The sequence below is a fragment of the Sinocyclocheilus rhinocerous genome, unplaced genomic scaffold (assembly GCF_001515625.1).
Source record: "Sinocyclocheilus rhinocerous isolate Xijiao unplaced genomic scaffold, SAMN03320098_v1.1 scaffold508, whole genome shotgun sequence".
NCBI classification, from domain to species: domain Eukaryota; kingdom Metazoa; phylum Chordata; class Actinopteri; order Cypriniformes; family Cyprinidae; genus Sinocyclocheilus; species Sinocyclocheilus rhinocerous.
The window spans coordinates 373,950-390,809 of record NW_015650695.1 but is presented as its reverse complement, the minus strand read 5'-3'; the positions used below and the strand labels follow the sequence as shown (position 1 = coordinate 390,809).

At 36.0% G+C, this 16,860-nt stretch overlaps 1 protein-coding gene across 3 annotated transcripts in view; it reads right to left on the bottom strand.

The window, feature by feature from the left end:
* Positions 1-2,756: 2,756 nt before the first annotated feature.
* Positions 2,757-16,860, bottom strand: part of pkn1a (protein kinase N1a) — a 43,634-nt gene continuing 29,530 nt past the window's right edge. For all 3 annotated transcript variants that reach the window (XM_016517392.1, XM_016517390.1, XM_016517391.1), the window contains exons 4-22: positions 15,664-15,784; positions 12,671-12,816; positions 11,135-11,348; positions 10,830-11,024; positions 10,389-10,498; positions 9,376-9,519; positions 9,131-9,206; positions 8,807-8,936; positions 7,895-7,982; positions 7,728-7,810; positions 7,566-7,641; positions 7,383-7,474; positions 6,401-6,577; positions 5,862-5,924; positions 4,864-4,940; positions 4,625-4,767; positions 4,432-4,539; positions 4,187-4,267; positions 2,757-3,353 (exon numbers count right to left, since the gene is read on the bottom strand). In XM_016517392.1, the coding sequence (XP_016372878.1) occupies positions 3,150-3,353; positions 4,187-4,267; positions 4,432-4,539; positions 4,625-4,767; positions 4,864-4,940; positions 5,862-5,924; positions 6,401-6,577; positions 7,383-7,474; positions 7,566-7,641; positions 7,728-7,810; positions 7,895-7,982; positions 8,807-8,936; positions 9,131-9,206; positions 9,376-9,519; positions 10,389-10,498; positions 10,830-11,024; positions 11,135-11,348; positions 12,671-12,816; positions 15,664-15,784 (2,328 nt within the window). In that variant the 3' untranslated portion in view covers positions 2,757-3,149. The remainder of the gene's footprint in view (positions 3,354-4,186; positions 4,268-4,431; positions 4,540-4,624; positions 4,768-4,863; positions 4,941-5,861; positions 5,925-6,400; positions 6,578-7,382; positions 7,475-7,565; positions 7,642-7,727; positions 7,811-7,894; positions 7,983-8,806; positions 8,937-9,130; positions 9,207-9,375; positions 9,520-10,388; positions 10,499-10,829; positions 11,025-11,134; positions 11,349-12,670; positions 12,817-15,663; positions 15,785-16,860) is intronic.

Below are 16,860 nucleotides of genomic sequence, written 5' to 3'. Positions count from 1 at the left end.
AACTGCACAAAATGATGTTTCAAAGGCATCAAAACAGCTCTGAGGTAATAAAGTGTGTGAAACCAGAACTAACACACAGCAGTCACTAGTCGCCATTCATTTGTGTCATGACTAAAATAAACAGATACCATTTTCTATTTAACAGATATCTTATTTTGTTAAAACATATATCTATTTAAAAGCATTTATAAAATTAGAGACAAAGCCTCTGCTATTTGAGGCCGTCGAGTCTTTAAACAAGAAGTGGTTTTATACCCTTTTGCTCAGATTCATCATATCATCCAACTACTGTTAAAAAAAATGTTCGCAGATGTACTTTCAGTGGCAAACAAAATCAATGATTGGACCTTGTGAAAATAATCAACAAACACATTCTTTCTGCTTTACTCCAGTACAATAACCACACGCAAAAAATCAAATATTTGAGATCTCAAAGACCTTGTTAGGTATGAATCAAAATAATCTGTCATTTTGTCACGACACTGTCTTGATGTACTCTAGTTTTACATATGCTGTTGTAAATGACAAATTCATTTTTCAGACAAGACAGTTCTCCCACATGAGCTACTGCGCTCTCGGCCTGAGAACACAAAAAGAAACGTGATTCAGAAAAACAGAGCCTCAAAATGTATTTAAAACAAAATGCAGCAATGAAGTGACAAAGTAATGCTGACATGTCTCCTAGCTGTCATGTTTAAAATGTAAAACACATTCTTTTTGTTTAATGGTTGTAGCCAATCAAGATAAAATTTTCTAGCCATTTGTTTCCCTCGCTGAAGTAAAAACACAAACAGTATGAACAAACACCAGGGCAGACAGGAACAATATTTTAAGGCATTTTTTTTTCAAACCAAATTTATATACAAGGTTTGTTTGTTTTTGTAAAAAATCATTAAGGTAACCATACTAAAAGTGCACTTAATGAATGGATACCAAGCTGTCTTCAAAAAGGACTGCTTTACTATATTTCAATATGCTTGATATTCACATGTAACATGTAAGAGATGAAGGGCTTGAAAATGTATGAGAAATACCCAGGATGAACAAGTCGAAAGAGGTTTTAACTCCTTAACCACTGAGAACTCCAAGAGCAAGTACACATTCATTAATGTTCAAGCCTAATTAAATAATTCTGCTTTCAGCGCAACTCTCTTTTTCCATCTAATGTCACAGTGTCAGCAGAAAAGCGTCTCTTAAACTAGTTCCTTAGGGAATGGCAATTATTCAGACAGCCCACATGAAAAAATACTATAGTAATTTATAGTAAATACTACTGTTTTTGAACCATATTATAGTAAAGTACTTGAATTAAGTTGTTGTGGTAATTCTATAGTTGCTGTGGTAATATAACAACTATAGTAATATAAACAAATTACTTAACCCAATACTGTACTAAGTTTTCTACAACTATAGGGTATATTATAATACAATACTCTTCAGTTTACTGTAGTAAAAACTAAAGTATACTACAGTATTTATTAGTTTATCAGTTCACTATAGTTAATACTACAGTATGCTGTAGCATTTATTAACAAAGTGTTAGAAATACTATAATATATACAGTATAATACACTTTACTATAGTATGGTTCAAAAACACTAGTATTTACTATAAATTACTATAGTATTTTTTCACGTGGGATCGTCCTGTTTGAATGGACATCATATGAGAAACGGAAGACTGAATGGAGGAAGATTTTGCAATTGTTATTAGTTCCTCGGTGGTCATCAAAGATAATTTTTCCTTAAATGTGAGAATGAACAGAAATGCATTTCCCAACATGCTCTTGGTCGTATCTTTTACAAAAGTTCACTGAGATGCTTCTGTGTGACCTTTATTGATTTGCTTCAAGTTTAAAAATTTACCTTCCCATTGCCTTTATTAAGACAAGGTGCATTTTTCAAAAGTAGAAATGACACTTGAAGACAAACCAAAAATTTCAACAAGTTTATCGGTGCACTCAATCATTTTTTTCTTTATTTAAAAAAAAAAAAAAGTTTTAGCCCTAAAGAAATAAATAGTACTTCTAAATAGAGTTTAAAAGTATGAGATGAAGACTCTATTCATATCAGTAGCCTGTATTACTCTACATGAAGAGGGCCCCCTGATGGGGCCGCCATTTTGAGATCACATGACCAGGCGAATTCTACTCACTCGTTTCAGTAACACACCTGTTATTGGACACTTTCACTAGTTGAATAAATGAGTCATGAGGGCCTTTCGCACCGCTTTAGTTCCAGAACTAAATGTACAGTACTAAAGTACTGGGACGATTTTGCGCGAACTATTTCCCAGTACCATTTAAAGGGTTGCATTCGCACCGACAGTGTGTACTAAGAAGTGACGTAAGCCGGTCGACAGCGACGTCATTTGTGCGCGGCGTTCAACAACGGAAACAAAGAAGAACAACGTTAACATAATAACGATGGAGGACGTTTTGTTCCTTCGAATTCCAACTGGATTTCCTCCGTTGCGTAAATGTTCAAAAGTGCCTGCACTTCAGCGTCCGTCCATCTATCGCTGTTCTCCATACTTGCGAAATAAGTTGACACAATGCTTACAGTATGTTTACACGGCGTTTTAAATCATGGCGGGTGAGGGCATTTTCATACGCGTTTGGCCAATCAATGTCACGTCACGATTACTACCAGTTGTGCTGGTTAGACCCTGCTCCGGAGTAGGAGCTAATTTGGTTCTCGAAAAAGGCAGTCCGGTACTAAAATCGCACCCAGTTCCGGCGGTGCGAAAACGCCAAAAAGTGGGTAGTTTGTAATTAGTTCTGGTACTATGAAAAGGTTCCCGCGGTGCGAAAGGCCCTATGGCTGACTGTGAATAATGCTTTTCTACGATTGCATCAGTAACTCACCACTTTAGTGTGATGCTTCATCCAAACCTCTAGGTGTCAGTCTGAGTTGAAGCGCAAAAAAATGATCAAATGCACTTTTAAACCTGCTGGCAAGAAACAAGCTTTCTGTTGTTAATCCGATTCGAACGTTTTTTTGGCCTCCTCTTTCTTCCATCACAGTGTTCACAGTTCCAGCACATTCATAATTCACGCGAAACACTCAGATTGGCCGCCCTCGTCCTCGTCGTCGTTGAGTCATGGAGCAGAAAGGTCTCTCTACAGCACTATCACAGTGAAGACGCTCTCAGCAGAGGTCAGAGACATAGTCAAAATCATGGAAGCTGTCCTGATCCTTGCGCGAGAGCACCCGGGGTTCACGAGGCGGCGTGAGAGCCAGCGCTTCTGTTGTGAATTCCTCATCGAAGTTGCTGACGTCTTCTTTGTTTCCGATAGTCGGAAGGAAGGGAGGAGGGAGTTTACGGAGGAGAAGAGCCTCCCAGTCCATATTCTGAAAAGTGAAAGTACATGTATGAGCATGTCATTTATTTAGTTATGTTAGAATTTATGCCATCATTCCACATGCAAAGCATAAATGCAAATGCAACACTAAAAAAATAAATAAATAAGAGGGATGCACAGATTTTGAAATTAAAACTAAAAATTTAAATGATAACTGATAAAAAAAATTAATGGCTGATATTAAAATTCTGTTATAAATAAAAAAAAAATAAAATTAAAAAAAAAACATTTAAATATTACAAATGAATACAGGATTCACAACATTGTTTAGTAGGTGTTCCTAAACTTTTCTGTCAGCCGAACCCCTTGGATATAAATATTAAATATAAATAATAAATATTTCAACAATTTAATGACACATTTGCATGCTCACAGTTCTCTGATATCATTAATAATAATAATTATACTTATTAGAAGTCGTCGTTTTTTTAATTTTATTTATAAAAATAAAGACAGAAAGATATTCCTGTTGTAAAATGCAATTGTACTGTAAAATAAAGAAAAAAATATCTTATTTGACTCTGAAACACCCACCACATCAGTTATTTAATTAAAGTGCAGCTTTTAATTTCATAATTACACTAAAATATATCACGAATGCAGTCCCATTTATTTATTTATTTTAAATTTTATATTTGATATAGAATTAATAATTAGCTTTTCATCGACTGACGAACTCCCAAAGATCCATGAACCCCCATTTGGGACCCTCATCAGATACTTTTCGAAAAAGATATTTGTTGAAGACTGCATTTTAAATGATTAGTGTTTCACATAAAATTACATATTATTAGTGTTTATTAAAGTATAGATATCTCTTACCCTGAAGAAAGGCTGTTTCTTTACATCCTCTGCATCTTTCTCACTGGAACCCAGTCGTCTTTCTGGATTTCTCCTTAGTAACTGTTTAAAATAATATGTAAAATTTCAATTTATCCACACTTAATTTTTACATAAAATCATATGCCACAAATTGTGTGGGAAAAATATTTAGCAGGACATGTCTGCTGCACTAGCTGAATAAAGGGAATGTAGATAGTCTCAAAAATTCAGTTTGAGATATTTACCCTCCTCAAGATGCCAATGGCCTCTGAGGAAAGGAACCGTGGATAACGAACTTCATCATTCACTATGCTGTCAAAAACCTCCTCTTCATCATCACCTGGAAACGGAGACTAGAAAGACAGTTTTAGATAGGACAGATGCCAAAACTGTAAGAACGTTTCAAACATTTCAAATGAAAATGCTCAAATTTCTCACCTCTCCCACCAACATCTCGTATATAAGCACTCCGAGTCCCCACCAGTCCACGGCCCGCGTGTACGACGTGTCTGTTAGAACCTCTGGAGCCAGAAACTCTGGAGTCCCACAGAACGTACTGGTACGGTCCCCAAAACCCATACCTGAGAAAGAGACAAAAACAGGTCTGACAAATGCTCCTGACTATATCAAGCACAATCAAAAGTAAGTGAAAGAGAGAGAAAAGGAAGAGTCATTACCTTCTTTACACAATCCAAAGTCGGCGATCTTCACGTAACCCTCTGTGTCAAGCAGCAAGTTGTCCAATTTAAGATCTCTGGTTGGAAAACACAAAAATATACGCAATATGTATTTATAAACATCTAGGGCTGCCCCCTAATAGTTGACTAATCGTTAGTCGACTAGAAGAGGCTTGGTCGACCAAAATTTTATTAGTCGCAGAAAAAATAAAAAAATATAAAAATCCACAGGCAAAGTCACACAGATCGTTAATGGCTGGTCTATGTGTAATACAGTACATCGGGCAGGACATCCAAACGCTCGCCTATCATTCATCGTCCTCAAATAAGACTTATCATCTGAAATATGTTAGTAGCAGCAACTTTACATGGCCTCTCAATCTAATGTTAACCTAGAGAAATATGCGCTGTTCAAGTGTCTGTGTGGAGTGTGAAAGCTGAATAGTAGCTCACTGCAGGAAAGATGGAGGCGCCGGTGCGGTCACTTGCTCTTAAAATACTCCCTCATTTTTGCTTATACAGATAAGAGTAATACATCTTTCAAATCTGTAAAGACTCTATGTTTATTTGTGTGCACTCACAATAACAACAAATTGGGCTTTTGTAAAATAATGACAGCAAACAGGATGCTCTTTCTGCTGTCTCGGTCTCCGTGAACGTGAGCGCAAAACTCTTTGTATATATTTGACTTTCAGACATTAAAAATATATCTATAGAGAGTGAAATGTACTGTTTTTCACTGACACATTCATAATCATTACTTCTTCCGGTGCACTGTGGAAAGCTTTATGTGTGCGCTTGAGCGCATATTAGGCTACGTAGGCAATTAAAGGCACACTATAATGATTTAAATGGTTTATTAATAAATGTGTGATTAGTCGACTAATGCTTAAAATTAATGACTACTAGTCGACCAGACAAATCTTTAGTCGAGGGCAGCCCTAAAAACATCTTTAGACAAAGCCAGAACGTGTGCACACAATTGTTTGCATACTCACCGGTACACAATCTTGTTGTCATGTAAAAATTGAAGCCCTAAAACTACACAAGCAGCATAGAACCTGAAACACACACAAACACAAATTAAAATAGTCAACAAAAAAGTGGGACTTTTCAATTCTTTATCTTCTATCCCTAAACCTAAATATCACACATCAAATTCTTTAAAGTAATTAATAAACAAAATGTTTTAAGCTCTTTGTCCCCGCAATATACACTACCGTTCAAACGTTTATGGTCAGTAAGAGTTTTTTTTTAAATTAGTACTATTTTTTTTTTGCATTTTTTTCTGATGGATCAAAAGTGACAGACACTTAAAATGTTACAAAATAATTATATTTCAAATAAATTAACTTTCTACTCATCAAGGAATTCTACATTTTAAAAAATGTATCATGGTTTCCACAAAAATATTAAGCATCAATATATGAATATTGGTATTGTATATTAATATATTATAAAATATAAAAAATATTAAGCATCAAAACCGTTTTAAGGAGACAAAGTGTAGCAAAACCTGACAAAACGGTTTACATACACAGCCCGTGGCTCGGTGAAGACGTCTGCGTGTATGTGCATCATTAGATCGCCACCTGCCGTGTACTCCATGACAAAACACACATGTTCTGGGGTCTGGAAACACGCAAACAGGTTCACGAGGAAGGGGTGCTGCGCACTGTTAACCGTCTCGAAAATGCGCTTCTCACACATCAAACTGAGGGAAAAACAGAGAGAAACAAGAAAAAATTCAAACATTTCATGAAAATAGAATAAAAACTATGTAAGGCCTCTGCGAATATCGCACAAATGAACGATTGAATCTCCGCATTCCACCGGAAAAACTAAAGACTCTCCTCCCCAGCTATCTGCGGTCGTAAAGAAGATCAATGATCAACAGGGCACCTAATTGTCTGGACCTGCTTCCGGTCAAGGCCTGGTCCTTATCCCTTAGGGGGATCTGAACTGCTTAAACCCTAACTATCACCAGGAGAGAAGAAATTCCCTCTGTCTGAAGACCCGTCGAGGACCAGATGTGCAGTGTAACATTGACCGGCTTCAGCATAAATAAACCAGCTAATAAACAACAGAACAAAGAACATGGTATCTGGAAATGTTCCAGCGACAGACTCGCCCGGACCCCATGACCGTTTAACGCATAAATTGATAATCCGTAAATTCGTGTTTCATTTATAAAGAATCATTGTCTGGTGTCGTATAATTTTAAAGTCAAACCTTGCCAAGATCACGTTACCTCGCTAGGAGCTTACAAATTATCATAATTGTATTGACCTGTGGCCAAGGAAAATACACATAGTCAGATTGTTAAGATACACGGACATTAACGTCTCGCTGGACGACCGTTGATAAGGTGTAAACTATTAAAATTTGAAATCAGTTCTAATCAGGTTGACTTCGAATTTTCAGATTCGAGTCCTCTCAAAACCTGAATGAATTAATAATAATTAATTCCCTAAGAAAAGTAATCAGACATTACAACAACATAAAGTTATTTTGTTTACCTTTCTACTTCATCTCTGGCCACAATGTCTCCTTTCTTCAGGGCTTTAATGGCGTACATATTGCCTGACTTCTTGTATTCTGCCAACAGCACCTGACAGACAGAGTATTTCAGATTTAAAGCTAGGAAGAAAAAAGTTGTAGGATCAAAGAAATGATTGAAGGCTAGGGAGGATGAAGACTACCTTTCCAAAATGCCCTCTGCCAAGAACAGCTATTAGTCGGAAATCCTGCAGGCTCAAAGGAGTCTTCTTCTGTTTACTGCACACACACAAACACACACCTACTTAGAAAGCACTATAAAGACTCAATACCTGGGAATCTTCATATCGTGTGTTTGAGTCTACCTGCTCAGTGAATGTGTTCTGATTTGGCGTTCAGGTGTGGTGAGGTCCGGAGCAGAGACGGGTTCAGTGGCCGGCTGCCGTTCCTGTGTCAAGAAGCAGAGAGAGGGGAGGAGTTACAGATGGGCGGGGTTAAAGAGCAAGAGGAGGAGTTATAGAGAGTCTCTCACTGGAGCGCTTGTATCCGGCACATCTCGACGAATGTCCACCTTCATCGGTGAGTCATAGTCTAAACTCAACTTCTCCACCGATATCTCCCTGTAACACAAACATTTGCTGATTTAAAGGATAAATAAAAGCAAAAATGAAAATGTACAATATCCTGGTTATTCTTTCCAATATAATAAAAGTAAAATAAAAGTAAATATTTTAAAACAATAATTCACACTGTTGCTTTTATGGAACCCATTCAATTTGACTATACAACAACAACAACAACAATAATAAATTATTATTATTATTATCACCCTTATTATGTATTTTATTGTATTAAATTATATAAATTACACAAACCAATAAAGAAATATTACTATAGTAATAAAACTTTTGTAAGTACTGTAAAATAAAAAGAAGTATTTAATTATTATTATTATTGTTGTTGTTGTTTTACAGAACAACAGTAAAATTACAATAGCAATATTCATCTTAAAAGCATTTATTTAGAATTGGACAAATTTGTGAAGACTGTAAATGCTCAGCGGATGATCCTTTTAATTATTTTTACATATCTGTGAATACACATGTACTTTGTCTAAATAATAATAATTATTATTATTATCACCCTCATTATTTATTTTATTTTATTCAATTATATAAATTAAACAAACCAATAAATAAATATTACCATAGTATTAAAACTTTGTAAGTACTGTAAAATAAAAAGGAGTACTTAATTATTATTATTATTATTATTTTACAGAACAACGGTAAAATTACAATACTAATATTCATCTTAAAAGCATTTCTTTTGGTGAATTGGACAAATTTGGGAAGATTGTACGTGCTCAGCAGATGATCCTTTTAATTATTTTTCCATATCTATGAATACACATGTACAATGTCTGTATTTGTGTGTGATTTACCCTGTCTGTACTGTGTGTGCGTGAGGGCTGTAGGTTCCTGTGTTGTTGACGGTTGGTATGGCATTCCTCAGTAACCTCACCCATGTGCTGATATCAACGTTCATCTGCCGAGCTCGCAAGAACGCTTTTCCTGCGTGTGACCACAAACATACACACTGTTTGACCTCTGACCACTAGATGGAGCTCAACACCATTCAAGTCGCATGTCATAAATTGAAGTCAACATGAACTGACATTCAGCTCAATTTTAAGTGCATTTGGATAAACGAATCAATAGATTCTTGCATTTATTGTAAATAGAGAAAACATTTTTCTGTCTCTTACCCTGTTGTTTGGAGAAAACGTTCTTCTGCCGTTTTAGCCGTGGAACCCTCTCGATCACGGGGTTAAAGAAGGTAACCTGAGGCAGCCAGATGGTACACATATGTCACCCACATATTTCAATGCTGGCCAGTTTAGTACATCTCTTTGGTTTGGGTGCATTTATAAAGTAAACTAAACAAAGCACTGAGGCAGAATCTTTTTGGCGGTGGGATAAAACATATTTTTGAGTGCACATGTGTGTGTACCTCTGCCAACAGCAGCCCTTGTGGCTCTAGCTCTAGTTGTACTCTGTGTTTCTGGTTGTCCAGGAAATCCTCCAACTTGAGAAATTTCAGTGCACACAGAGATCGGTAATCTCTCCAGTACACTGCGATCTCCATCTCTCTGGACTGCACACATAAAGACACAATGATCAATATCAGTATCAGAGACAATGTTTGTTTGGTATTACATTTACTTTTATTTATACATTTGGCAGATGTTTGCACTGCATTGAAGTTATACATTTACATTTTATCAGTTCTTCAATATTATTTGCAATATATATTATTATAGTATTTATTCATATTTTAAAATAGCTTTTGATTTTATATTTTTCATTTTCATTTTAGTTTACGTTTTAGTAATTTTGTTATGTGCTTTTGTCATTATTATTATTAGTCTCTCTCTCTCTCTCTCTCTATATATATATATATATACTGTCAAACGATTAATCGCATCCAAAATAAGTTTTTGTTTACATAATATATGTGTGTGTACTCTGTATATTTATTATGTATATATAAAGACACACACAAACAGCGTATATTTTTTAAATATTTACATGTATTTACATATATATATATATATATTTATATTCATATAAATAATATCATATATAAATATATTTAATATATAAAAGTAACATATTTTTCTTAAATATATACATGCATGTGTGTGTATTTATATATACATAATAAATATACACAGTACACACACATATATTATGTAAACAAAATTTTTTATTTTACTGTATATATATATATATATATATATATGTATGTGTGTATTTGTTTAGCTTTATTTATTTATTTACATGTTTCATTTTATTTTGTGTAAGAGTTATTTGAGATGTTCCAGCAGTAAAGTCACTGATGTTACACAGCCAATGGATTTTGATTTTGTAATTATAATTACAGCCTATTGCCTGGAGCTTTAATTAATGAAACAGACACTGAACTTCTAATCTGTGTAAATCTACTATTAACTATTAACTCACTCGCTCCAGCTCTATGGTGAAGGTCTGATCCCAGCCCTGTTCTCCAACCATCTTCCATGCCGTTTGACCCACGACTGTGTTATCCAGCTTCAGTACTGCGCTCACCTCCGCTGCGCACACACACACACACATAGACATGAATACAAATGTATCTTTTAACTGAGATCAAATGAAGGTCAATATTTCCTGATTTCTCATACACTCTCTAAATTATTTTTGTGTCAGTAAGTTTGTTGAATACGTCAACCAATCACTCGCCAGCATGATAATGCAACACCCCATGTGTTATAAGCTCAGATGCACTACATCCTGTTCTGTTCAATGCAAAGCTGTCTTCGCACATGACCGACACAACAGACTGAGTTATATCAAAACTCACACATCACCAAGGACTAATCACACTATGAATGTTACATCCTCCAAACACACACACGCACTCACAGGAGAGCTCGTCTGTTTTGGGGGGTGTTTTTCCGCTAACACTGCCACTGCGACTGTACAGGCCTTTTCCACTCCGCATAAAGGACCGTCCTTCTCCCGGACTGTAACATGGCAATACTAACTGACTGCCGCGGGAACGTCCGGGAACCACCTCTAGCACACCCATACAGCCCAGCAGTGTGACCTGAAGAGTGCCTACACACAGACACACACAAATAAAAACAGGAAAATAAGTACCTGATGACTTCTATTAAACTAAACAAAATAAACAGGCATTTATCGGTGTAACAGATGTTTTTGAATACCAGTGAGGGGAGAGGGTTTGGAGAGTGTGCTGTACTGGTTGTGCACGTAGGGGGCGCCGTGTCGAGAGCTGAACGCTGGTGATGAGGCTAACACCAGCTCCTCTTTGATAACAGATGCTTTGGGATGATCCTCAGGAAGTTCTGCTAACCGCCGATCTAGTGAATCTCTCAGCAGATCCAACCTCTGAGACGACTCGCTCAGACGACACTGAGCCTGAAGAAGACGACCGAGGAAGACATGAGGGATGACGTATTAAAAGAGTGCAGGGGCATCAAAAGTACCAGTGCTTTGGTATATAGTTGATACTACAATAATGAGTATTACTTACTGACTTACTGTATTAGACTTAACTAGATAAAAAAGTTTGTCAAGACAAACTTTAGGTTGGCTTGAGAAAGCCTAGCCTGAAAGTTTAAAGCAGTTGTAAAAGCCTGACGTATGAAAATGTAGATAGATGTTGATAACATGTTTCTAGCATGATTAGCATGTTTTTAGCATGATTAGCCTGTTACTAGCATATTTCTCAAGCCAACCTAATTATTGACTTAACTGGAAAAGCAGTGTTTACTTAATTGAGATGTAATTGAAAGCTATTGTTTACATATAATATAATGATAAAATGGGGTCTGTAAGATTTGTAATGTTTTTAAAGAATTTATTCATCTTTTATTTAATTATATAGAATTTAGAATGTATTAGAATATAATTAGAATTGATTTGATATACACAAACAGAGAAATTCTGGATCCTTCAGAAATCATTCTAATATGCTGATTTGCTCAAGAAATGATGCTTATTATTATTATTATCAATAGTAAAATCAGTTTTGCTGTTTAATATTTTTGTGGAAGAAGTGATAAATTTTTTCAGGATTCTTTGATAAATAGAACATTCAGAAGAACAGTATTTATTTGAAACAGAATTTACTGTCTTTACTGTCACTTTTGATCAATTTAATGCATCCTTGCTGGATAAAAGTATTTCTAAGGTCTTAAAAAATATATAATATAATATAATAATACTGTATAATGGGGTCTGTAAGATTTTTTAATGCTTTTAAAGTATTTATTAATATTTAATTATATAGAATTTATTAAGCATTTAATTGATATGCAAAAAAAGAGAAAAATGGCAATATTGTGGAAAAATTGTATATATTTTATAATATAATTTATTCATGTGATGACAAAGCTGAATTTTCAGCATCATTATTCCAGTCTTCAGTGTGACATGATCCTTCAGAAATCATTTTAATATGCTGATTTGCTGAAGAAATATTGCTTAATATTATCAATAGTAAAATTCGGTTAAAATTTTGTGGAAACTGTGATACATTTTTCAGGATTCTTTAATGAATAGAACATTCAGAATTTATTTGAAACTGAAATGTTTTCTAACAATGTAAGTCTTTACTGTCACTTTTGATCAACTGAATGCATCCTTGCTCGATAAAAGTATGAATTTATTAAAAAAAAAAAAAAAAAACTTATTGTCCCCAAACGATACGAGTATAATAAACGATATTAGTATAATACCTCTGACATGGCCTTTTTGTCCTGTACTTTACTGGCTCCAAGAAGTCTAAGGACATTTTTTGCTCCCTCAGCGACGGCGTGCTCTACACGGTAATGGTGTCTGAGCTCCTCAATCCGTAGCTCCATACCACATGGGTCAGGCTTTCCTGAAGAGACACACACAAACAGACATATCAGGCTATCAATATCACTCCCACAGTGAATTACACAAGCTATTAGCCTGCATGGGTCAGAGCCATTTCAAACCTCATAATTAAACAGCAAGGAAGAATATCATTTCAAGATGAATCCACAAAATACAGAATTCAGATGGCAAACTGTACCACCTTTTGAAAAGAAAAGAAAATGTATATATAAAGTACAAAAACTGCAAGCTGTTTAAAATGTTTTAGATAAAGACAAGCATCTCACACTGCAGGACATTGCTGTCATTGCTTGAAATGTCAACTACCATTAACCATAATGAAATTGAACTGAATGTGAACCCCATACAGACATCAAGTCTAAGATACAATAAATGGTACATGAGGTCATGTGCATCTATCAGACTTTAAAGGGTTTAAAGATCAGGACAGTGAGTTTCCATATAGTAATTACTACACTTATGCAAACTGGGAGAGATGATTGTAGATCAGTCTAACATGCTGCCAGCTACAGACTTTTAGAAATAAGAGGATTATGAAGGATTATAAACTGAAAGATGAAGATGCTGTGGCGTTATATTATTCTGTCATACCATCAAAAGCATTGACATGCTGTTCCGGGTTTTATATAAACATTTATTTTCATCTGTTTTGGTTGTCTGAAATACAAGCAGTTCACAGTATTCCAGTCAATAAACGAAAAGATCCTGAGTGCAGGGAATATTGTGAGTGTTTAAAATCCTTCCCTCAATGTCCTAACATAATTGAGACTGCAGGCTGTTTACTATTTCCAGATTTTCATATATTTTTAATCTAGCTGAGATTAGAAGAGCGTGTGCTTGTGTGTGAGCTAGTGCCTGTGCTAGGACTGTCCCAGGAAAATCATTAATTGGTACAGCACAATTTTGTCCCCATGAGCTGCTTCAAATGAAGACTTGGGGGGCAAAAACATGACAAAAGACAGAGTTGGAGGGGAAATATCACTTGAATGAGTGGACCTACAAAGAGGAATAATGAGAGAGAAAAAACATGAGAAGTATTGAAGGATCGACTGCAGAGGTTTTTGTGTCCTAATAAGGCATGAAGCCGAATGCAGTGACATAATTTCAGAAACACTCTCGGGGAGTGCGTGTGTGTACATGTACACATTGAAGGTGTGTGTGTGTGTGTGTGTGTTTTATACAGGAGTATTAAAGAATGTGTGTTAACTAAAGCTGCCTGTAACAGTTTTGCTTCATATGATATGATACGGTCTCTGGTCTATCTGAATTATGATATATTAAGCTTTATACAACAGTTCGTTCTGGTTCTCAAATCTGATTGGTTGAGAACCGTGAGATATTGTACTGGGCTGCGTTCAGCCCCGACAAAAACGGTGCAAAACGTTTTTTAAACGGAAACGGTGGTGCGTTGAACACCCTGTTCTGATGACGCAAGAGTTGCAACTATGGCAGCTGAGAAGGCCATTCTTTGTGTTCTTTTTGAAGAATTTTCGGAGCCTGATGAAATCGGTATAAATACGTGTTTAATACTGCAAAATACGCTCGATGGTACAGTCATTGCCCTTGCCGTCCAGAATAAAAGAGAACATCCCAATCAAATGGGATGGGATTTGTGGAAACTGTGGTTCCTAATTATTGTGATCCAACATTTGCCTCGCATTTCAGGATGAAAAGACAAACATTTCAGGTGAAGGATAATCCACTTCTTACCTCCAAGACTGTGTTATGATCTATATGACCTTATTATTTTTATTGTGAGTATTAGGCTTATCATTATTGCTGATCACTGTTGTTGTGCTATGATATTGTAATATTTACCATTATATAATCAGAGCAGTATAGAAAAGTTTATGAAAGTGTCACTCCATAATACAATAGCAAAATATATAAATATGTATAGTATTTTTATGTTACATTAATCAGTGTCTAGCACACCTTCCTAAGGAAAGGATATGGATCAGAACACATTGCAATTACTAAATTATATTTAGACAGACGTTATTATAGAAGTCTGTTATTATAGAAGTTCCAGATCTATACTTGTGCCCTTATTATTTCAGTTATTTTGCCTTTAATGTAAATAAACATGTGCAAACAATATACTTGCTCTTGTGAATTTATTTGGATGTTAATTACATTGTGCGAGCTGTCTCTTTAATAAACGCCTGGTTTATATACATGTTGCTGCTGACTGGGCTGACATGTTTGACACACCCACCAAACAAGAGAAAACGCATCTCAAACCCCGTTGCACACCGTTTCCAGGAAACATGTCGTTCAAACCGGAAACCGTAGCAAAACGGTGCACACCGGTTTGAGCTTGAACTTGCCCCAGATCACTGTGATTAGCTGTTCTGTCATAAGCGACGAACGCGGCCTGCGGCCTCGTGCCTCTGGCCTAATCACAGCCATGCTGATATAGAGCCGGTATCGCTCTCGTACTCAAGTGATATTACTCATATAATTACTGCGAAAGCGTGTAAAGCTTAGGTGTGTTTGTGCTCTGTTTATTATCATAATGCAAGAGAATTTTAAATTTTACATCAGTCATCAGTTACTTGACCCTGTGTTTGAGTCAGTGTGTTTGATTCATTCCAAGCCAAACGGGGTCATAACACACACATTTATTGATCTGTATGACCTGCGCTCACTGCTTATGTGTGTTTGTGTGTGTGTGTGCATGCTGTTCTCCAGACTGCATAAACACTGCACACTCCACACCCTGAAAACACACACCACTCGTCTTCTGGGATTCAGGTGGTTATTGATCTGTTTAGTTCTTTGCTCATCTATGAAATCAGACTCTAAAAGCAACAATGCAGTAGCACACACACACACTCAGCCATACCCTGTATATCATCTTTGTGTTCGTAGGCCTGCACTGCTTTCCGGATCTGCATGCGAATGATGTCAATCTTTGTCTTGCTGTCCTGTAGCATCTGCTGAGCTGTCTGCAACATCTTCTTATCCTAAAAACCCACACAAACACACCATTGTAGTTAGTCAACAGTGCCTAAACATCTTTTGACAGACTGGCTCCGTTCCGAAATCTAGCGAGCTGCCTTGCTGCCTACATAAACTGCATTGGAGTATACAATACCCTAATACTCAAAAACAGCACCCACAAATATTAGATAAAATACTTCATTTGTAATCACATTGAACTACTTTTACTTTTACTTTGAGTATCGAATGACATTTTTTTAAAATAACGACTTTCTTGCCTCATCTAGCATCTTCCCAAAACACCAAAGTGCATTCTGGGATTGCCTTCACCATGAATATGCGATGCTGCCTTTGATTTTGGAAGCAGCATAATTGAGTTGACTGCATTTACAGTGAGCACACGAATGATGCCTCTGCAGGTACACTACTGTTCAAAAGTATGGGGTCAGTAAGCTTTGTTTTTAAAGAAATTAATACTTTCATTCAGCAAGGATGCATTAAACTGGCAGTAAAGACTTGCATTGTTATAAACAAATCCTATGTCTAATAAATGCTTTTCTTTTGAACTTCATATTTATCAAAGCCTCCTGAATAAAAATTAGGGATGCACCGATACCGGTATCGGGCCCGATACTGAGCTCCTGTACTCGTACTTGTACTTGTTAAAATGCCCCGATACCAAACGCCGATACCACACAGCATGCGATAAGTGCCGTATTCTGACACAGTTTAACTCTGAGTTCTTGTCATATTTTATTACCATTTTGTAAACTATAGCGAATAAACTGTGATAATGTGAGAAAAGTTGAAGGTGTCTGAATAAATTTAGGTTTGACTGTATCTATCTGATAAATGAAGTTAACCAACTAACATTATACATACTCTTTTTGTTTCTGTAGCCAATATTTAAAAAAAATGACAAATGCAAAAAAATATCGGTATCGGTACTCGGTATCGGCAAGTACAAAAAAAATAAAAGTATCGGTATCGGGCGAGTACTGGAAAAAGTGGTATCGGTGCATCCCTAATAAAAATATTAAGGTTTCCACAAAAAAATTAAGCAGCACAACTGTTTTCAACATTGATAATAATAAGAAAC